This window comes from Onychomys torridus, chromosome 18 (assembly GCF_903995425.1).
Source record: "Onychomys torridus chromosome 18, mOncTor1.1, whole genome shotgun sequence".
Classification (NCBI taxonomy): Eukaryota; Metazoa; Chordata; class Mammalia; order Rodentia; family Cricetidae; genus Onychomys; species Onychomys torridus.
The window spans coordinates 60,789,712-60,812,581 of record NC_050460.1 but is presented as its reverse complement, the minus strand read 5'-3'; the positions used below and the strand labels follow the sequence as shown (position 1 = coordinate 60,812,581).

General features: G+C 49.6%; 2 protein-coding genes across 2 annotated transcripts in view; one reads left to right on the top strand and one right to left on the bottom strand.

Moving 5' to 3' along the window:
• Nucleotides 1-272: 272 nt before the first annotated feature.
• Rsph1 (radial spoke head component 1) lies at nucleotides 273-21,110 on the bottom strand. The gene is made up of 9 exons (XM_036168364.1): nucleotides 20,942-21,110; nucleotides 17,117-17,230; nucleotides 16,909-17,014; nucleotides 12,020-12,110; nucleotides 11,460-11,595; nucleotides 8,140-8,211; nucleotides 4,807-4,966; nucleotides 4,118-4,249; nucleotides 273-1,953 (listed from the first exon to the last, which is right to left on the bottom strand). Exons 1-9 carry the CDS (start codon nucleotides 20,993-20,995, stop codon nucleotides 1,910-1,912), a joined length of 909 nt encoding a protein of 302 aa, XP_036024257.1. The 5' UTR covers nucleotides 20,996-21,110; the 3' UTR covers nucleotides 273-1,909.
• Nucleotides 20,804-22,870, top strand: part of Slc37a1 (solute carrier family 37 member 1) — a 63,817-nt gene continuing 61,750 nt past the window's right edge. Inside the window, exon 1 of the mRNA XM_036168360.1 lies at nucleotides 20,804-21,042. The gene's annotated coding sequence lies outside the window, so the exon portion shown is untranslated. The remainder of the gene's footprint in view (nucleotides 21,043-22,870) is intronic.

Genomic DNA, 22,870 nt, shown 5'->3' with positions numbered 1-22,870 from the left:
TGAAAAATGTTTGTCTTGCATTTTCCTAAGGGTCATAAAATCCAGCAATTTGTGTAATTTATTTTTAAATACTCTTAAAAACCTGAATTGTGAGCCGGGCGGTGGTGGCGCATACCTGTAATCCCAGCACTCGGGAGGCAGAGGCAGGTGGATCTCTATGAGTTAGAGGCCAGCCTGGTCTACAGAGCGAGTTCCAGGAAAGGTGCAAAGCTACACAGAGAAACCCTGTCTCGAAAAACAAAACAAAACAAACAAACAAACAAAACCCTGAATTGTGGAAAATTCCTCTCTGATAAATCTTTTATTCAGCAGATGCTCCATGGATCACTGAGGAGTTGGATGGAGTCACACGGTGTCAATAGATGTCCACATCTCTGTATGTGTAGTGTCCTGAGGACTTCTCCTGCATCACTTCACACAGCTTCTGAGAGTCACAAGGAAGAAATTACATAATACAGAGAGACCCCCAGCTGGCTTCCCACACAGTGGGGACCTGAATCTGTAGTCCGGACCTTCTCAGCTTTTGGACTAGACCATGGGATACTATGGAAAGTGGCCTCCCACCCAGTGTGGCCTATGACCCAGAAGCCTCTGCACCCCTGGAACCTGAACAAATACACACTCACGTTTCCCCAGCCTTGCTGAATCAGAAACTCAGAAGTGACCAGCTATCTATGTTTCCTCTGAAGGTGAGTTTCCCACATGGGCAGAGAGCCTCCACTAGAGCCAGATGTCACAACAGCATGCCATAGTGTCACAGTCCCTCACGCAGTGCAATTCATGGTGACTGGGCATCGGTCGAGGAGGTCAAAGCACTGGTCATCACAGCTGCAGCATGCCTATCTGAGACTGTGCAGAGCGTGGAGCCTGGGTGGGGTGATTCTAGGGGGCCGAGGACATGAGGAGCTAGGGGGCCGAGGACATGAGGAGCTAGTGGGTGGGCTATTCTGACATGGCGTCCTCTCCTGGGATTGAAGACTTACTGTGTGATTCAAATACCAAGAGAAGCACACAGTAGTTCATTTTGCTCACTGAGGGCTGAGCTGGGAGGAGTCAGCCCTAATGAATCCAAAATGCTTCAAATTTCTGCTGCGATGTCTCCAGGGAACGAGAGATGGGAAAAAAATGGATGGGTTGTTTACAGCCGACACTCTCAATCCCTAGCATCCTGTCCCCTAGAGTCTAGGGGACAGTGGGAAAAAATGCACTGGGCAGGACTGGAGAGCTGGGAAGCCTGCCCTGCCGTGGGTAGAGTCCCCAGCTCAGCAATGGAACTGACTGCCTCCATCTCACTGGGGCAACTTAAAGCACTTCCCTTCTGAGCAACTCGAGGGAAGAGGAGGTGAAGCTGTTTGGGATGGGATTCATGGGCCTCTGCTTTGGCCCCTGGGAACAATGCTGGGGAAAGGGAACAGCTCTGGGAGGGAAGGGAGACACCGGGTGGGGGAGTCCATAAGGCACTTGACCAGAACTAGGCAGGAAACTGCAGCTTGCCAAGGAACCTGAAGGGGGCGCTCACTACCGATGCCTGTGAGTGGCCTTGCTCAGCCTGTGGCGTGGACCATGCTGGGAGGTGGAAACCCAAGAAGAGGGCAGAGGGTGCAGGCAGATGGCCTTCTTACAGAGCCTGGGGCACACTCCAGACGCAGTGTTTTGTGAGAGGTGCATACCAGAAGTCCACACCCCTTTACACCACACTCCAAGGAGTGGTGCCCATGAGCAGCTAGAAATCAGCCTGCAGATGCTGTGGCCGAGGCACCTTCACAAACACTGAACACTGGGAGATTTATTTCCAACTGCAAAGCAACAACTGAGAGAGAAAGACCGACAGCTGGTTGGTGCTAGCCCAAGCTGCCTGCAGTGAACTAAGGCACGGCTGATGTATCTGTGTTCTTCCACATCCTCCATCTTACTCCTGGATGTCTAACTGTTCTTCATCAAAGGTTGTGTTTCCTAGGAAGGAAAGAAAACACGAGAGAAACATAAAAGTTAGTGGTTAAAAACGATTACCACTCTGTAAGCACTTAGCCCTGTTTTCTGCAGGCATTCAGGTCCCTGGGCTAAGGACTCAGGGACAAGCTCCCTAGCTAAGGCTCCTACTTTTACTCAGGGACCAGACATCATCCACTGAGCCCCGTCTCCCTGGACCTGGTCCTAAGCATTCCTCATCTCCATTTCCATCCCCTTTTTGCTTTCTCCCACATCGATTTTCGGGATACTCATCTCCCACTGGTCCCCCTGGTTCTCGAGCACCCAGCCTGAGGCTTCTGCTTCCCAAAGGCCCCTCAGTCACACCCGCAGAGCTGAGGATCCAGTCCAAAGGCCCACCATGAGAAGTCAAGAAAGAGTGCACGAGAAAGCTGTGGCCTCGTCCCCCAGACTCCCCCAGGCTGTAGGTCGTTTCTGTCAGGAGTCTCCTCTCACCCCCCCCCCCCCGTTCTGCCCTTTCTCGATGCCTCTCAGCCTTTCCACTCATCCGGAGCTGGCCCTTCCTAGAAATAGTTCCTGCTCTTGTTCCCGGTGAGTTACCACCTCTCCCAGAGACATGGTGACGGTCCCTACCACTCTAGAGTGAAATTGTGGGCATGGGAAGCTCTGGATGAGATCCCTACTCCTCTACCCCACACTGAGTATGCCAGAGACCCAGAGCTGTATACAAATGTGCAGGTGTGCCAGGCGGCAGTGGTGCATGCCTTTAGTCCCAGCACTTGGGAGGCAGAGGCAGGCAGATCTCTGTGAGTTTGAGGCCAGCCTGGTCTAAGAGCGAGATCCAGAACAGGCACCAAAACTACACAGAGAAACCCTGTCTCCAAAAACAAAAAATAAAAACAAAAAAAAGGACAGGTGTAACTTGCCTGCTGTTAGGAACCCAAAGGAAGGACTGATACAGCTCTAAGGGCCCACAGGACTCTGCAGGCAAAGCACCAGCAAGGGGTTGCTCCTACCCATCTCATGGAATGAGGGGATAAAGGTGAGGTTCCGCCAGAGCCTGCTCAGTGGATGCTGCCACTTTGGTGCACTATACAATGTTCACATTAGTTCACATTGCTGGAAAAGCCTGAGTCCATGTATGTGTTCCCACCAGTCATGTAGAAAACTAGTTTTGCCTGATTTTATTGTTTCTGATGTTTTTTTTAAAAGAATGGGAAGTATACTTATTCTTAATTTACAGCCAAAATCAAATCAAAAGGAGCCCTGTGGTGGTTTGAATGAAAATGGCTCCCATGGGCTCATAGGGAGTGGCACTATTGGAGGTGTGGCCTTGTTGGAGTAGGTGTGGCCTTGTTGGAGTGGGTGTGGCCTTGTTGGAGTGGGTGTGGCCTTGTTGGAGTGGGTGTGGCCTTGTTGGAGTAGGTGTGGCCTTGTTGGAGGAAGTGTGTCACCAAGGTGGGTTTGAGGCTTCAGAAGCTCAAGGCAGGCCCAGTGGTTCACTCTTCTTGCTGCCTGCCAATTTGGATGTAGAACTCTCGGCTCCTACTCCAGCACCGTGTCTGCCTGTGCACTAACATGCTTTCCGCCACGATGACCACAGACTAAACCTCTGAACTGTAAGCCAGCACCAATTAAATGCTGTGGTCATGACATCTCTTCACAGCAATAGAAACTCTAAAACAGGTCCTTATCACATGCTGCTATCTGTAGCCAGGAGAACAGGCAGCCTCGGGTACATGGGCTGTCCCTAAGCCCTCTCCATCAGAACAAGATTAGATTTACCCCCAGAACATGAGAGCCCTGCCTAGGAACCCCAGTGGGAAAGATTTTTCAAAGATTCTGGGAACCCGAGGTGAGATCCCTGCTCTATAGACTGCAGAAGTGTAAGTTTCCAGATCATCTTTCTAAATAACTTTGGCAGAACTACTCTCAACCACACTGAGTTTTCTCCCTCCGAGGAGAGTGTTAAGAACCAGTCACACCAGGCCAGTGCCTGCCGTGGTCAGGCTCAACTGGGAGACAAGCTGGACTTCAGGTGGACCTATGCTCGTCTACCCACCCTCACTCAGGTCCTTCACCCCAGCCTTGAGGATATCTCAGTGGAGGAAGGAGAAGCCTGCTCCTCCTGGGGTGTGTGGCTGGCCTCACACACGTGCTGTCCACTCCACAGGGTGTGTATTCTTACCCTGGTCCATGTCATAACTGTTCTCTCGGCTCTCCTGCCTGAGTGCATCGATGTCGTCCTCCCCGGTTCTCTCCATCTCACCCTCAAAACCTTCTGCCAGAGCCTGGGCTTCTTCTGAGGTGTCACCCATACCTGGGATGAGGACAATGATGGATGACAAAAGGAGGTCACCAGGAAACATGAGCGCAGATATGTGTGTCAGGTGGGTCTCCTGCTCCTGACACCAGGGCCTCCTTTCCCAGCCTCCAAGTTCGAGCCCAGGCCTGGCCATCAGATCACCCTGCCCCATTTCCCAACTCTTTCTACAAGACCACTATAAAATGTATACAGAGAAATGCTGCCTCGATCCTTCTTCCAAAAGGGACATGTGACCCCATTTGCTACTGGCTACCCAACCCAAATTAAGCCCACAGAGAGGCACTGACAAGTAAACTCTGGCTACTGGGGGATCCCCCAAGGTGGCTGAGGCCTACAGAGCTAGACATTTCTTCCATCCAGCTGATCTGCATCCTTCCCCTCTGCTCCCTGGGAGACTCCCATCCCAAACATAGGCACTTATAGCATCCTGTACCCAAACTGACCCAGAAGCCATCTCCCAGAGAGATCAGCTACACCAGGTCTGAGGACAGATGTGCATGTTCCTAACAACCCCAGGGCGCTTGCCCTGACAACCCTAGGGTGTTCCGTACCAGCAGCTCCAGATGCTTCTTCCTGGCCTGGTCCTTCAGTAGGAGACTGCTCCTCTGAGAGGGTTGGCGTCCACAGGGCCAACTCTGTGATTTTGAGAGCTTTCCATTTGGGAACAATATTCACTAATGTCTCTTCCTCCTCCTCTTCTTCTCCTCTTTCCTATTTTAAGTGCAAAGATACAAAGTCATCGACATTGCTATTATTTGGTCTGGGATAGTAAATGGCCACAGGGGCTCTGAAGTGGAACTACAGACTTTCAGCGACGCCATTCCTGACCGGAACAAGTGTGACTACTGGTGGCATCATCTTAGGGCTGAAGACAGATTTTGCATGAGCCAGACAAGTCAGGAAGCCACAGAGCACAGCCAAGACACTGTGAGGGGCTCTCAGGCTCAGCATGTCCCTCAGCAACTGAGGATAACCGAGGAGACACGCTTTTCAAACCTTGCGACACTCTCCAGTCCCAAGCTCTTCTGTGTACATCATAAAGCAACATCCACTGAGGTAAAGCCCTAAAGCCCAAGATGTCTCCATGATGGCAGGGAAGTGCACAGATACAGGGGCTCTCCTGGCATGGGTTCAGAGATCAAATTCAACAAAGGAGAACTGGGAGGTCAACACTCGTAATTCCTACAGGGATTGGAGCCAGCATGCATCAGTTTTTTTCAAACGTATCTTTCAACTCCTCAATTCTGCAGCTTTTTAAACGTTCCAGAGATCAGAACATCAACCTAAAGAGTCAGCAAAACCTCCTGGAGACAGGTGGGAATATCTGCTCGTTCACTCAGAAATGAATTTTTCCATTCACAAGGAAGACACAAGTGTTCAAGGCCAGTGGTGCCCAAGCCTGTCCTGCTTGGAGTAACCCAGAAGGTTCTCTCAAAAACACACATGCTGGCCCCACCCACGCTGCTTCTAACTCAGCCCGTCAGGATTGGGAGCCTAATAATTTGCGTAGGGTCCCAAGTGCCCCTGAGGCTGCTGAGCCAGGGACCAAACTCTGAGAACATCCCCAAAGAACACACCTGTGCTCTAGCAATAGGTGAACTTTCCCCAAGTGGCAGGATGTCCCTTCCTTCAGCAGCTAGCAATCCACAACTGATGCCTCTTAACTTGAGTCGCTCCCAAGGAACTGACCTCCTCCCATTAGGAAAGCCCCAGAGGCCAAGATTTCACAGCACACCCTCCCCCAAACACTCTACAGCTGGTTCAGGCCAGTCCTGGCTTCAGGGCTATCACAGCACAGGTCACCTTCTGTTTCCATCCAATCCTGCCCCCTTCACAGTTGACCCTAAGGCACCCCCAGTAAACCATGCATGCACGCCTTGGAGTGTTGAAGTTGACTTTCTCCGTGTTATGAAATGAACTGTGCCCTACCCTCAACAGTGTGTCAATGTCCTAGGACCTTGGAATATGACTGATTTGGAGATCAGGTAAGAATGAGGTTGTTGATGTGGGCAGTGTTCTGGTTCCTTTTGCGTAGCTGTGACTAGATACCCAAGGGCATGACTTAAAAGAGAGAAGGAGGATTTGGGCTCAAGGGTTCAGACCCTCACAGTGGAGCAGCTTACAGCATGGTCCACAGGAAACAGGGATGGGAACAAACAGGGAGGGACCAAGGAGGGATGCAGCACCCTGAGATATAGCCCTGGGACCCTGATATATAGCCCCCAGGGACGCATTCCCTCCAACTAGATCCCACTTCCTAAAGTTTCTAGAATCTCCCAAAATAGCCCCACTAGCTGAGGACCGGCATTCACCTCATGAGCTGGGGGAAGATACTTCTCATTTAAACCAGAACAGTTGGTAATGTGGATGTACCGATACCAGGGAGGCACCCCTAAAGTACTTCCTTTAAGTAAGAAGTCAAGAAAGGAGAAACCTTATACTGAGGTTACAGAAAGGAGAGAGGGAGGGAGGGAGGGAGGGAAGGGGGGGAGAAGGGAAAGGGGAGAGGGAGAGAGCATTCATATAACTTATTTTAGTCCACTGTTCTATTTTATTAGTTATCATTGCTGCCTCTAACTGTACCTGCTTTATAGATTAAACTTTGTGATCCTTACAGCACATAGGAAAGCACTGTTTGGTACTATCTGCTGTGCCAGGAAAGAAAATCTGTAGTGGTAGGAGAATCAGCCTCCAATACGGTTCCAGCTCACCAGCAGGGGGTGCCTGTGCGGCTTCAGGAACCAAGGAGAAAATGAGAACACAGCCTGGTACTTTCTTCTGGTGGGTTTAGACAACCCTTTAAAGCTTCTGGCTCAGGCTGAGCTGCACAAAGGTTCAGCTGGGTCTGCCCACTCTACTGAATCTTGACTCAGAAAGGTGCACATTCTAGGTGCCAGCTGGAACCTAAACGTGCTCTTCCTGACACCTTGGGCTCCCCTATTTCTCTAAAGCCCCACTCCTTGCCGTGGTGGACCCCTAGACCAACCTAGCTCATTGACATTTCCCCTTCTTTCGTTTATTCTGCTCCTCGAGGGAGCTGCTGAGGTTTATGGCTTGATGTCCCCTGAGGTGTGTTTGTTTTTAAATTCTATAATCAAATTGTCCTCAATGGTTAAAAAAAAAAAAAAATCCAAACTTCTTACAGCAGGAATAAATAAGTCCAAGGTCCCAAACTAGTACTAAAACCAGGAAATTTTTCCAACCTTCCAGTTATCTCCAGGCATAGTCGGACACGAAATACATCAGGAGCATACACAGACACCCCTCACACACACTGTCCCTAGTGTCCACATCAGGAGCACACACACACACACACACACACACACACACACACACACACACACACACACACACACACACACACACACACACACACACACACACACACACACAGACAGAGAGACAGAGAGAGACAGAGAGAGAGACCCCTCACAGACACTGTCCCTAGTGTCCACATCAGGAGCACACACACACACCTCACACACACTGTCCCTGAATGCCTAAGAATGATGACATTGATGTCAGCCAGAGGATGTCAACTTGGTATTAACATCTGTACTAACCGTAGCAAAGGGACTTACTAACGAGGCTTTAAGAGCAGGTCCACCATGAGACGTGAACAGACACATGACATTGGTGTTGACAGTCACAGAATTCAGATGTCATTCTGGAACTGACACCTGCCGGAACCAAGGTCAGCCAGTTCCTGGCCACAAAATCTAGCTCTGACTCCTGCAGGCATTGTGAAATGACATCAATCACTTCAGCAGCTGAGCTGCCTAGGAGCGTGCTCAAAGCCAATCACCTTTTACCTAGTGGGGTCAATGTGACTGGGCAGACGTTTAGCCCTTGGAAACAGAGACGACATATATTCTTCACCTTACCACATCTGTTAGGCGATATTCACCATGCTGTTCACATCCAATGTCGAAGACGTACTTCCCAGGACCAACAGGCTACAGGGAGAAAGGAACTCAATGCACTTTACTCTGCATGGTCAACGTCGAATAGAAAGCACAAAACGCTTCCTAAGTGCCATGCCCAGAAAGCTCACCCCGAATGACCTCGCCGTGCAAAGTCTGAGAAGGGTTTCAGAATGCTTCCATTAACTGACAGCTGGCGGAACCGTTTCAGGGTTAGTTTTTTAAGGTCTCAGCCATGTTTTCACTGCTATCCACTGTAGAACCTGTAATAAATTGGTGCCTACGGGCAGACTGGCTACCAGCGCTTTGATCTGTTTGTTGTAACACTGAATTTAGTGCAAAGCATTTTTAAATCATTTGTTTACTCATCGATGGGGGTTGGGTGCACATGGTGTCACAGCTCATGTGTGACAGTCAGAGTCAGTTCTCTCCTTCCACTGTGTGGGACCTGGGTAGCAAACTCAAGTTGTCAGGCTTGACGGCAGGCACCTTTACCCACTGAGCCATCTCACCAGCCCCCCAGGAGATTTTTTTCAACAAAAACCTGGTCACAATGACACGCACTGTCGCCACTTGGACTTAGAAACCGAGTGTGAGCCACTCCCCAACTTTACAAATGTTTGCCCACATCACCGGTTGTCAACCTGACGTTTGTGTTCACCTTGGACCACGAATTATAATGTGCCTTATTTGGATACCGATGCTCGGCGTTGCCATGCCGACACTGTTCTTTGTCCAAGCGTTATCGCGAACATGCTGTTTTGTTGTTATTTGACCCTGTGTCTCACTCTGTAGCTCAGGCTGGCTTTCAATTTTCTAGTCATTACATTCCTTCTTAGGTAACTAAATCCATTTTTCCTTTGTGAGTCTGTTTAGGGGCTCTTTCCTGGTCTCTGCATTCATAGTGTCACCTCTTTGGATTAGTTTCGTTCATGGCGACATTTAAATATTCCTTCCAGAAAATACCTTTCTCTCTTTGCTGAAGGATGGACTGATTTTTACTGTTCCCTATCCCTTTTATAAAGTGATAGAGCAACTAGACTTTTAAAAATACAACCTGTAGTGGTTCCCTCAGCCATTGTTGACAGTAGCATCCGTCACCTCCCCAGACTTCGCCAGGTGATGTGATTTGGGCCGGCTTATCTAGTTATCTAGTTCCTCAGCCCATTATCAACCCTCATGTCTTCATTAGCTGCCAGCCATGTCCTGACTGAGTGTTCAATGACTTCATCTCTTTGTAGTCTGCCTCCCTTCTCCATCCCTCCTCATCTCCATCCCTCCTCACCCTGCTTTAATGACTTATCAGCAAGGACAGGGATGGGGGAGTTTCTGAGAAAGAAACACAATCAAGTGCTAGAGGATGAAAGATTCCTGACCCTGCTCGTAACCAGGGAAACACACAGTTTCGGGGGGGAAAAATGTTTACATAACAGATTTGGGGGAGGGAAAAAAGCAAAGGATGTAGCCGATAAATCCAATGACATGAGAACCTGTGATGGGAACTCAGGTTCTGTTAGTGAGGGGGTAAAGTCATGTGCAGCTAGCTTTTCAAGACAACGGACAGTGTTTGTGGTGTTTTGAAATACCAGCTCTTTACATTCAGCAGGCCCAGTATCTGGCTGTGCTGGCTCATCCTGGCTGTCAACTGTGAAGGAGGAACCTCCAGTATGGAAGTGCCTCCATCAGATTGGCCTGTGGGGCATTTTCTTAACTGTTCATTGACATAAGAGGGCCCAGTCCACTGCGGACAGCACCATCCCCAGGCAGGTCAGCCGGAGCTGTGTAAGAAAGGTAGCAAACATGGCCTGAGACCAAGGCTGTGAGCAGTGTTCCTCCACTGTCTCTGGGTCAAGCTCCCGCCCTGCTGGAGTCCCCACCCTCCTTCAATTCCTGTCCTGATTTCCCTCAATGATGCAAGGAAACAAACCCTTTCCTTCCTAGGTTGCATTTGGTTATGTTGTTTATAACACAGAAAGGACTCTAGTCTATATAAATGCATTTCTCAAAAGACAGAATGACAACCAACTTCAACTGGCTTTCATTCCAGGGTCAGGCACCACCCTGCCTATAAGATGAAACATGTGTACAGGTTAGGTGAGTGGAGGAAGTTAACGGGGGAGCTAACAAAAGCAGAAACACGGAACTGGGTCTAAGTTCCTTTCCCTTTAATGGTCAGAGCACAGGGGATGCCCTCACTCTGCACCTGGAAACCTGCTGAGGATTTGGCTTCTCTGGTCAGACGGCTTGCTTGTGTTACAGAACAGAAAGGCAGCGTGGAGAACTATTCAGAATGGCCTGCTGAGCCAGGGCAGCTGAGCTCTGTCTAGACCCGGAGGCCTCCTCTGCATTTTATCCCACATGCCCAGATGTGCAAGATGATAGCAGGTGTGCCTTTGTGTCCTGGGACATGACGAACTCTCAAAACTGATTCTGCAAAAGCTGATGTGTAAGTGTGTACAAAAGCTGATGTGCACGTGGTGTACAGAGGTTCTGAGAGAGGCAGCCAGCGGGGAGGGGGGTGCTAGCATATGACACTTTACAATTTGGGCATTCTTGCGTGGTTTGTATAACTGTAAGCTTGTTACTAACTGACAGAGCAAACCCTCCAGGTTCACTCTCCCTTTTCAGACTGTCTAGTCTAGCTTATCGATTTCCCCAACAGTTGAGGCTCGAGTTACATGTAAATGAACTGGGGCATTCGGAGAGTCTGAAAAGGAGTGTTGAAAGTAGCTAACCACACCCCATCTCAACTCCCATATCAGTGTGCTCAGCAAACTCTCTTTGGGGAGTCTCCCTCCAGCCCTGAGCTGCGCTCCCGGGAATGCCTGGGTAGGAAGCTTGCAATTACTGGGTTTCCCCTCACCCTCCTCCCTTTGTGCAAAGCAGCCACCAAAGCCAGAGCCCACCAAACAGCAGCCTGTGAACATGTGGAAGTCTCCAGACCCAGGGCAATCACTCTGGTCCCTAAAAACCTTCCCAACCAGGAGTGGCAGGCTGGCCTCTGGCATGGGGGAGCTCTGGGATCCCCTTCCCATTCGACATGGTTTACCAGAGGGCAAGAGCACACACAGCCAACAGAAAATGCCCTGGTACCAAGGGCACTGGCCTTAATAGAGCTACAGTGTGCCACTGGGAAACAAGCCCAGCTTTCTGCCTTCACCCCCACCCCACTCTGTACTCTGTGGGCATCAGAAGAGCTTGGAGTGGTGCAGCTGTCCTCATCTGGGGGGAATGGAAGGACCCCTCTGAGTGTTTAGTGTTAGCACATGGCACTGACTTACGTTTTTGTTCACGAACTTGCCCTGGTACCTGTGGTTCAGGTGGATGAGCTCGGCAGCACCCTCCTGTTGCCCGTTCACCCAGCTGCCGACATACTTACTGCCTGTCTCTGCATAGAAGTAGGTGCCTTGCCCATGCCTGGTGAACACAAGACAAGGGCACTCAGTTACTGTCCAATATCAATATGGAGCACCGACCCTAAGACTGAGGGGGATGTAAGTAGATGCCAGCTCATAGGCAACTGGTTTCTAGTATCTGTGTCCACTTGAAGGCTTGGCATGCCACTCACACAGGGTACATGGGGCCAGCATCATCTGATGTCACAGAGGCCAGCGGCCTGCACATGAACCGATTTCCCCAGGCAGAGTCAGGGTTTCCCTGGGGCTGTGGATGGAGGATCCATGTGTCCTGGACCACTACAAGGAGACAGTAGTCCCTCCTCGGCCCCTCTCAGCAGCACCTCCCCTACACACCTGCCCTCCAGCATGGGACTGCCTTAAGTGGGCATCATCCTGTTCTTACACCACGAATGGAACCCCGAGACTATAGGTAGAAACCAAACCTTTGATGAGCGAACCACTCCCCCGTGTAGGTGTCGTTATTGACGTAGTAGTACACGCCATGGCCGTGCCTCTGGTCATCTGCCCACTCCCCTACAAAGGACACACACAAAGTCAGATGAAAAGATCAGACTGATGCCGTGGCCCCTGCTAGCCCAGGAGGATCCAATCAATGTGTTCTGCAAAAGAGAGAGCTTTGTAACCATAGCGCTAAGCCTGCTGCCCCTCTCCTCTCTAACTTCCCTCCACCCACCTTCCCTTCCTCTTGGGCCAGCTTCAGGGAGAGCTAGCAAAGGATCACCGAGTTAGAAGCCCAGGGACACAGATCTGGAGGGTGTATGCATGTGAGGTGAGCCCCAGACACTTTCACGATTCTGCAGGTTGGTGGGCTTGAAAGGTCAGGGTTGGAACAAGCTTGTCTGACCCTTTGCCACTGATCCCAACTATACTCCATTAGCCTTGCAGGTACGCGGCAACTCAGCAGCATCTCCAAGGCTTGATGGTCTAGCCTCAGCCCTCACTCTGTCTCCCAGCTGGGTACCTGGTTCCAAGGCTGCCCCCTTGCCAGCTCCTTTACTCTGCCTCACACATTCCCTGTCCTGGCCTGGGTAGCCTGCCCACTCCCCTCCATGTGGGTGGGTCCTGCTAAGTTCTCATGCACGTGACAGAAAACCCTAACATTGGAAAAAAGAGCATGAAATTATAACACTTGGCTTGGCAACAAAGTCGGCAACAAACTGTGTTGCCAGCCAAAGGGGATTTGAGATCAGTCTCTCAAAAACTCTTCATCTCTCACAGAGCTTACATACGGAAAGGAAACCAACCAGCGGATTCCCAGGGTGGACATTACCCATCATGCATGACCAACAGTAAATCGGCACCCAGGCAGAACTTTCTAGACTACTACCCGGATGGACCTTTCTAGAATGGAATGAGTAATTAAAAACAAACCGAGATCAGTTTGTTTCCAGAGAAAAGGATGGCTTCGTCTTCTACTCTCTCTACAGAAAACTATGCAAACTGTTTTCTTGTAGGAAGACTACTGGCTAGCCCCGGCAGAAGATGACTGCCCTGCACGTGGGAGGCCCTGGATTCGATCCCAGTGCGAAAGAGAAGCCTTGAAAGAGGGGTGAAAGAAAGCTACTCCAGAATTCTACAAGGATGTCTGCCATTAATTAAAAATACACCGCAGGATGAGTTCTTAAATTCTGTGTTGTTTGTGGCACTTAAATTTTTTAATTTAGAAATGTTCAATTCATTTCAATTTCCCATTACAAATGAAAATTCATTTTTAAAGCAACTTTATATCCTTTTCCTCAAAGAGGACCCTAGAATGTGTGTAAACTTCTGGCTTACACAAACGCTAGAGACATTTCCACATACACTTAAGGAACACACACTATGCTAACAAAATGTTAATTATCCAAACTGTGCGTTTCCATGAACAGTGTATCTAAAACTAGGAATTCTATAGAATTTTTCTCACTTCTCCAATATTTACTTACAAAACATTTTGGCCGCCTGGTGAACTAGAACATCTGCAAAAATGGACGGCACGTGACCCCCACAAGCTTACACCACCAGATGAAGACAGACAGAGGCCAAAAGGGGTGTGATCAGCAGCCCGGGGTAGAGGCAAGAATAGGACCTCAAAGGTGAGTGACAGCTCAGCACAGAGAGGCCTCCCCAAACATACACACAGAGATGGGCATGGCGACTGCTACAGGTTCAGAAAGAGGACTAGGTCCCACCATAAGATGCGAAACAGGGACCCGAGCAAGAGAGATGGAGAATCCAAACATGAAGATCATTCACTAAAATATACAGTTGGTGCCAGGTCTGTAGTAATTGTGAGATGGTGCACACCATGGCCACAGATCTGGGGGTTGTCCGGGACCTTCAGTGCGGCATGGTATCTGCAGCTGCCGCATCCGCCTGCGGTGGAATATTCCCACTGAGGCCAATTTGGAGCTGTTTATGGAGCTGCAAGAAGTGCAAAATTGGCTTCTGTGAGCTACTCGGAGCTGCTCTAGCACACCCTGGGGCAAAGCGGCCACAGCTGGAACCGTTACTTCAGATGGTTTCCTTCCCCAAAAAAGACCGTAACAAAAGGAACACATCTCTCTTCTCTCGCCCTTGGGAGCCGGGCTCCAGGCTGACATGACAAGAAAAACGTTGTGCATTTTACAGAAACTTTTCAGAGGTGAAAGAGGACGGTTAAACTGCAAACAGGCTGGATTTCATCTTGGTGAGGACCCATGAGCACGTGCTGCCCCACCTGAGAAACTCGTGGGAGGCTCCGCCCAGCCCGGGAAACCCTGTGCAATGGGGCGGAGTTGCTCAAAGGAAAGGGGCCTGCACCCTCTGCAGGCTTCAGTGGCCAGGAATCAAGGCTCCTGGATGGCATTTAGAAACACAGTATTCCTGCTTTCAATTTACATTTAACCTTTTTTCAAATTTTTTTAAATAATTCTTTCCGATTCTCATTCTCGGTCTCCTCACCAGACCTCGAGTATGGGGGTGCAGGGAAGGGGTCCCTGCCAATTAAGCCCTTAAAAACCCCTTGAACAGTGAGATTTCATGAGACCTGGGGTTACAGAAAGCATACATATGCCAGCATGGCCATGCACACCAACTTCATAGGAACAGAGGCCCACACTGGACCCTTCTAGAACTCTCACTCCATACCCATTCACCTGACTAGTCATCAGTATTATGTGTGGTTCCCTTTATAATAAACAATTAACAGTGTTTCTGTGAAGATCATCGGCCAGGAGATAGGGTTAGGGGACCTCCTAGTAAGCAAGGAGCTGGGCAGAAGTGTGAGCAGCCTGGGAATTTCTAGCATGACCACGACATCTGGGGAACAGCCTTGTAAGGATGAGCCTTCCCTGAGGCTATGGTAGCGGGTTAAACTGACTCCTTGCAAAGTATGGGGTGGGGGGATTGCTTGGCGTGGATTCCCTGCTTGAGCTCACAGGTCTTTTGTGTAGATTTTTCTCTTCAGCTGGTGCATCTCCATGTTAAGAATTCCTGATGCCTCTTCCCTTCAGTGGGGAGATGCTGTACCTGCACTTGGGTATTGTCTCCTAATCTTTATGCCTATAACTTTAATAAAAATCCCCCACCCTGCTTCAGAGAAAGACGTCCTAAGCCCCTCCCCTTTTAATGTACTTTATATGAAACCCAAATTGTATTCACATCTACACTGAGCTCAAAAGTACAACAAGATTAGGTTCCCAGGGATCTGGGAAGAATTCAATTAAGCCCTGAATCGAATTGTCCAAAGCTCATTACAAAGCAGATGGTGCTTCTGTCGACCAAGCCTGCTAAGGGTTAGGAACAAACCAATTTAAGCTCCACGTCTAATGCAGAGGCATTTATGCCTCTGCCCCATCTCAGAGTCTGAGAGAAGCCCCTTCCTTTGCTATCTGTTATTTTTAGTTTTATCTGGAAGCAGGGCAGGTAACTGCTGTGGTCTGGATAGGTGTCCCCCAAAGGCCATGTGGTCCCCAACTACCGTACTGTTGGGAGCTGTGGAACCTTGGAGAGATAGAATCTAGTGAAAGAAGCCAGGTCACCGGGGACATGCCCATCCCCCCTCCCTCTGTTTCCTGGCCACCATGAGGTGAGCAGCTGGGTTTATGGAAGACTCCCACCATGATGCTCTCTGCTTTGCCACAAGCTCACATGTATATGGACTAAAACCAGGAGTTGGAGAGAAGGTTTAGCGGTTAAGAGCACTTGCTGCTTTTGCAGAGGACTCAATTCAGTTTCCAGCACCCACATGGTGGTTCACAAACATCTATAACTCCAGTACTAGGGGCTCCAATGCCTTCGTTTGGCCTCTGTGGACAATTTATGCAAGTGTTTCACTGGTGTGTGTGCAGGTAAAATACCCATGCATGTAAAACGCCCATGCACATAAAATAAAAATAACCCAATCTTAAAATCTCTAAAAGTCAAAATAAGCCTTCTTTTCTTTGAAGATGAATATCTCAAATGTTTTGTTAGCTTGCATTTTAAGGATATGTCACCCTCATTAGAAAGTGATGCTGTCACGCAAAGTGCATCATAGTCCTTGCCAACAAGCTCTTCCCTCAAGGCAGAAATGTCTATAGGCATTACACACATATCAATCTATTCCATCTGCATGCTACAGATAAGAAAGTTGAGACAGAGAGGTGACATGCAGAGTCATACCTACTGTCTCCACAGTCACAGCTGAAGGCACAAATCTTTTTGGAAACTAGAAAACCCTTTCCAGGGACATGAGAAACAGAGAGTAGAGAAAAACCCAAACATACAAATCAGCATACACTTTCTGAAGGTCCACAGCCTACTTCCTGCCTTCTCCCATCCTGGCTCTGGGATTAGACTTGTACCCACCAGGTGACGGTGGGACATAGGCACCGGAGCTTCTTAGAAATAAGCTAAGGATCTTCCTGGGGCATGACATTAGCATGTAAGGAATGGGAGACTGGGAAAGACATCACAGAAAGGCAAAAATGCCTGGATAAAGGGACTCCACGGTCTAAAGAAACATGACCATCAGAAGAGGGATTGGGCAAAAACAGAAAACAACAAAGACAGCTTCAGAGGAACAATGTCGTGGGTCTTGGCCACACCTAGACCCTGTGCCCACCCAGCAGCCCCCTTTCACTTACTCTAAATCTCCGCTTACAGGGGGGCATGCATGTTTAGTTACTTAAAAGACTTCTAGCCTCTATGACAATGGACGAAGGGACACATTTGTTGTTGTTGTTGTTGAGTGGGAGATCTAGTGAACTTTAAGCTTTCTTGTACACTTCAGTATCTGCAGACAAGCTCAATGTCAGAAACAACCTGTACATCAGAAACAAAAATCTTCTCCGTGGTGATGGCGTGTTACCTTCATATCTGGATCCATCCGGATAGATAAAGGTGCCTTGACCGTGCTTTTTATTTTTAATATATTCTCCAATGTATCGGGCACCATTCTTAAATTTGTAGACCCCCTGAAACACACCGATGACACAGTTCCTATCAGTCCTGAGTCTGACATGCACTAAGACAATATTTAACAGAGAAAACCAGCTTCCTAAGTGCCCACTTCTGACCTGGCCATTTCTTTTTCCAAACTCATAATGTCCTTCGTATGTGTCTCCGTTGGGCAATCTCGCTTTCCCTTGTCCATGCCGTTCTCCCACTTCATTTCGCTCCCCTTCATATTCCTAGACAAAAGAAACAAGCCAACTGTGGCTGCTGTTCAACAGCACCGCGCATGAGCCAAACGTTCTGCAGCTATGGTACCACCGAAGCCTCCCCACCTCGGACACTGTATTCACCTGTCACATTGCCCTGGTGAGACAGGTAACCAAGCCTAATGGGCAGAGCCCAGGTCCAGGTCTCAGAATTAATGCATGTGTCCATAGTGGGAGCTTCGCTCCCTCCCTCCAGCATCTGAGCATGTGGTTTATTATGCTCATCCTGACATTGTGAACATGAACCAATGAAAGGAAGACACTAGATGCGCAGTCACCACAGGCATACACTGAAAGAAATTCATGTAAGTGGGACAAGTCCCCAGCCTTCACAGATGCCTCCCTCTTCGCTCTCTCCAGTCATTCAGGACTTAAAAGGCAAATACCCTAAGAGAAGGGTTCTTCCTTTGTGGGTTTGCAGCAGAGTCTGTGGTCTGCCAGAGGTCTGTGTCCTGCTGGGAAGTTCTACTGTGAGGGAGAGGGGAAGGAGATTCGGACATTCCAATAATCTTATTGTCAAACTCCCTATCAAAGGACTTATAGTCCAAACGATTTTGGCCCTGGGACTGGAGAGACGGCTCAGAGGTTAAGGGTACTGGCTGCTCTTGCAGAAGACCTGGGTTCAATTCCCAGCACCCACATGGTGGCTCACAATCATCTGTAACTCTAGTTCCAGAGGATCCAATGCCCTCTCCTGGACTCCTCAGGCACTGTATGCCATGTGATAGACAAGCAGAAAAAACACCCATACATACAAAATGAATTAATTTTAAAAGAAAAAAAAAGTAAAAAAAAATAAATAAATCACTTCTAAGCCAATTTGAAAAAGCTATGAATCTATATTGTAAGTAGATTGGACTGGGGTGGAGCTCAGTGTGAGTGGGGCTGCCTAGCATGTACAAGACCCTGGGTTTCACCCTTACACACACACACACACACACACACACACACACACACACACACGGGGGGGGGGGGATGTTTGCAAGCAATACCATTTATGTTTTCTTTTGTTCTTTTGTTTGTTTTTTGTTTTTGCTTTTGTGTTTCGAGACAGTGTTTCTCTATGTAGTTTTGGTGCCTGTCCCGGAACTCGCTCTGTAGCCCAGGCTGGCCTTGAACTCACAGAGATCCACCTGCCTCTGCCTCTCGAGTACTGGGATTACAGGCATCCACCACCATCGCCCACCTCAAGTAGTACCACTTGTAAGGGCTGAGGCAGAAGGATTGCAGGATTGCTTGAGCCATGAGTTGGAGGCCAAACATAGCCACATAGCAGCCCCCTGCCCCAACTCCAAAAACAAGTAAATAAAAAAAAGTAATGCAAGCTTGTAATTCTCCTGCTTTTCCTATACTTACTGAAGTAAATGTTCTCTGGCTCATATACATGGATGTCCGGTCCAAATAATACGTAATATAATGGCCAGAGCATTCCATAATGGTGCAACGTAGCTAGCTTAAAATATCACGCTGCATACTTTAAACATACCCAATTAACATATTCATTTAGATATTTTAAAACATAATCTGTGAGTTTGGACCTGTGTCTATTACAGGTCATCAAGTGGGAGTCTTTAGAAACAAACAGGAAGGCATTTCTTGCCTCTTCTAGCCCCTTTTAGCCCAGAAATTCCTGCCTAGAATATAAGCGTGTGATCTTACAGATTGTTTTCAGGGTTTTTCCAAACCACAATGTGGTGGTTTGAGAGAGAATGTCCCCATAAGCTCAGACATCCGAACACTGATTTCCTACTTGGTGGCATTATTTGGGGAGGTAGTGGAACCTTTGGGAGGTAGAGCCTTGCTGGAGGAAGTATGTCACTAGGGACGGACTTTTGGGTGTTTATAGTCTCGCCCCACTTCCTGCTTGCAGTCCGTGCTCCCATTTGAAGACGGACAAGTACTCTCAGCTTCCGGTTCCTGCTACCGGGTCTCCCTCCCCTCCGCTCAGGCCTGCTGTTTACCTATATGCCTTCCCCACCATGATGAACTCTTATCCTTCTGGAACTGTAAGTCCAAATAAACTCTTCCTTCCACGAGTCACAGTGTTTTATCACCGCAACAGAAAAGTAACTAATTCACACACATGCAGAGCCCCTGTTCCAATCCTAGAGGCCTCCCAATGTGGCCAACGCTAAGCCATAGGGGTGGATCCCTGCTCCCATCTCAGGGACCTCCCAGCCTGCCCAACACTGACTGAGCTGTGATGGCGACTGAACAGAGAAATCCTTTCAGCTGATCCACGGGTGGTCTGCCATCGTACCTACAGGCTTAAACATGTTACAAATCAGGTGGAGAACAAACTAGAAACTTGGATGGACAGGAATGTAAATTGGATATGAGCAGAAGCAGACCATAAATTAGTGACCTCTGTGTGTAAGTGTAGGTGGGTGCATGTGAATATGCGCATGTCCGTGCCCATCTGTAGGAACCAGAGATTGACAGGCATGTCTTCCTCCATCCTCTCCACTTTATATTTTGACACAGATTTTCTCACTGAAGCTGGAGTCCACCCATGGCAGCTAAGCCGGCCAGCCAGTGAGCTCCTGGGATCTTCCTGAGCCCAGCTTTTTACATGGTAGCAGAATCTAAACTCAGGTCTTTGGTGGCTTGCGCCTTTAATCCCAGCACTTGGGAGGCAGAGGCAGGTGGATCTCTGTGAGGCCAGCCTGGTCTACAAAGCGAGTTCCAGGAAAGGTGCAAAGCTACACAGAGAAACCCTGTCTCAAAAAAAAAAAAAAAAAAAAAAAAAAAGTGTGACTAAACTCAGGTCTTCATGTTATGCAGCAAGCCCCTTACAGACTGAGTCATCGCCCTGGGAATGTTTAGAAGTAGAACCCCAGAAACTAGTGAGACAGTCAGCTAGATTATTGAAAAGGAGGCAGCTAAGCCAGGATGTACTTTGCAGTTTCAGGTGAAATACTAGCCTCTGACTAATTGTATGGAGACTGTGAAGCCTAGATTTCACACCTGAGTCTGCCCTGCCTTTGGCACTAGCTCCTTGCTGTTGGGAGCATGTGACTCCTAGGCATTTCTGCCTCTTCACACTGACCAGGTTGCTCCAGGGCATAGATCAAGCAGAAGCTAAGAGGTGATGGCCAGGGACCAGCAAAGTGGTCTGAGCAGGTGCCAACACTGCATTACAGAGGAGGGACCCGGGTTTTCACTTTATCCTCAAACTCTCTTTGCTCGCGCACAGCAGGCCTGTTCCCACTTTGTCAGCCAGGGAGTGGTCACCCTCCGGCCCACAAGGCACTCAAGTCGGAGCACATTACTGGCTGGGAGTCCCTTGCCTCTCCTCTAATGTCTACGCTAGGAAAGCGATTCCAGTGGCTTGGGGCAGTTCAGAGAAACTGATCCAGACCTACGTGGTGAACTCTTCAGAGCCGGGGGCACCTCAGCACCATGCAATGAGTTGCCAGGAAACAGCCTTCTCCATCCTTTTTTCATGCCCTCTGCCTAGAAATCTTCGCCTTTAATGGGAGGCGGGATGGGAACGGGGAGGGGGGGGGGGGGGAAACAAGACGTCACGGCGTTTCACCTTTCAGAGCGACTTCCTGGACGCACCGCCGCCCGGTGTGGCCGGCGTGGTCCTGTCCGCGGCCTCTCGGCCCTCTGGTCCCCACGCCTCCCACTCCGGAGCTGCAGCACCCCAGAAGTCCCTCCCTGGCCAGGAGCTCTCACCCCAAGATCGTTCTCTCCTTCCTCCTCTAACTCCTCAGAGCCCAGGTCCGACATGATCTGGTCTCAGCTAGGATCTCCGGAGTAGCGTCTCTACCAAGCAGGTACCAGCCACCCCTACCCGCGTCTCGCGTCGCCATGGAGACGCTGCCCGGCCCGCTTGGCTCTCAGCCTAAAAGGGTGGCGGGAAAGGGCGGGACGAACGGTGTGGGAGGAGTCAAGGGCTGGGATAGTGTTCCAGCAACTGGAAGGGCATCTCTGCCAATCGCCGCCCGGGAAGAGGGAGGAGCGGGGGGGGGGGTGGGGGGGAGCCTTGCCGACTTGGTACTCGCACAGATCTGACAGTCTAACCTGAACAGTGTCATTGGCCTCTGGAATGTCCTCAGTGATCTGATTTATGGACGCCACTAGGAGCCACCTAAAAAGCTGACCCCCCAGAAGGACGAGAGGGGCGTCTCAACTCTGGGCCCCGCCTCTTGGTCCCTTGGGTCCTCTGGGGATGCTGCAGGACCCTTCCAGGTTCTTCTACACTGAGATGTTTGTGGTCTCCAGAGGCGTGTGCACGCGAGTCGTTTCTGTTTTCTGTCAACACGTCCACCCTGGAACAACGAACTCTGGCCTCTTAAGCAGATGCTCTTGCACACTGACCCGGGTCAGGGTTTTAAGCACCTCAACCAGCCCCTACTCAGGTGACTCCTGGGCTCTCACTTACAGGTGACCCGTATTCATCCTGCTCTGTCCTCTGGTGCCTCGTCTGGTGCCTCTGGCTTCCTCTCAAATGCCCAGCCTGTCATGCCACACATACAGTCCCACTCATTCACATGGGATCTCCTTCGCTTCTTCTGGGGGCCGGAGGGGGGGGCTCCAGTGCCATATTCCACCCTGCAAGGCCCCTCTGGGTCCCCTTCCCACTCCTACGCTCTCCTCTGAGGCTCAGACCTCCCTACTCCCCCACTAAGCCAAGACTCTGCCCTAGTGCCAGCCTCCTAACATCCCACAGCGTCCTCTGGTCAGAAACCCAAATGCACACAGGCTCCCTGTAAGTCCCCAGGGTCCTCTCCCTACACTAGCTACGCTGAAAGCAAATCAAACGACCCAATCCTCCGGTTCCCTACTTCTGGCTTCTACCTGGGTCAGCCCAAATGACTCCCTGGAATACTTGCTTCCCCACATTGGGAAACACACCAGCACACTTTTCGGGTACAGGATAAAGATTTTCTGCCGGAAGGAGAGGGGACTGGAGATTAGGGAAAGAACTTCAACTCTGTCGTCGCCCATCCATTGCAATGGCAAGCATGTGGTAAAATGTGGAATTTCACTTGAGGGCAGTTCTTCATATTTACTTGACAAGTCAGAATGCTAATACGCAGTGTACTGATTGACACACGTACGCACTGAGTGCCGATCTCTACAGACATGGCCTACACACACCCAATGTAGTCACCCGTGTGTATGACACTTGGAATCTGCTTCCTCACACTTCATGTGAACTGTCCTTGTCATTGTGATGGCTAATTCCAGTTGCCTAGCTGACATACTTGGGGAGAAGGAATCTCAATTGAGGAATTGTGTCATGGTCTGTGGGTATGTCTGTGGGGGTATTTTCTTACTTGCTAATTGGTGGAGCAGGGTCCAGCCCACTGTGGGTGGCACCATCATCCCTAGGCAGGTGGTCCTGGGCTGTGTAAGAAGGTAGCTGTGCAAGCAGGAGGGAGCGAGCCAGTAAGTGGTGCTCCTCCTGGGTCTCAGGTTTGGCCCCTGCTCAGGCTTTCCATAATAGATGATCGATTGTGGTCTGCAACCTGTAAGTCAAATAAGCCATCCCTGCCCTTGAGTTGCTTTGGGCCATGCTGTTTTACCACAGCAACAGAAATACCTGGTGGGTTTAATACCTGAGCCTTTGATCAGCATCCTCATAAGTTTGACCTGTTA

Coding starts and splice junctions, on each gene's coding strand:
- Rsph1 (XM_036168364.1), bottom strand. CDS start 20,995: ATGTCGGACCTGGGCTCTGAGGAGTTAGAGGAGGAAGGAGAGAACGAT. Junction 4,967..8,139: donor AATATCGCCTAACAGATGTG/GTAAGGTGAAGA, acceptor CACTTAAAATAG/GAAAGAGGAGAAGAAGAGGA. Junction 1,954..4,117: donor CAGTTATGACATGGACCAGG/GTAAGAATACAC, acceptor TTTCCTTCCTAG/GAAACACAACCTTTGATGAA.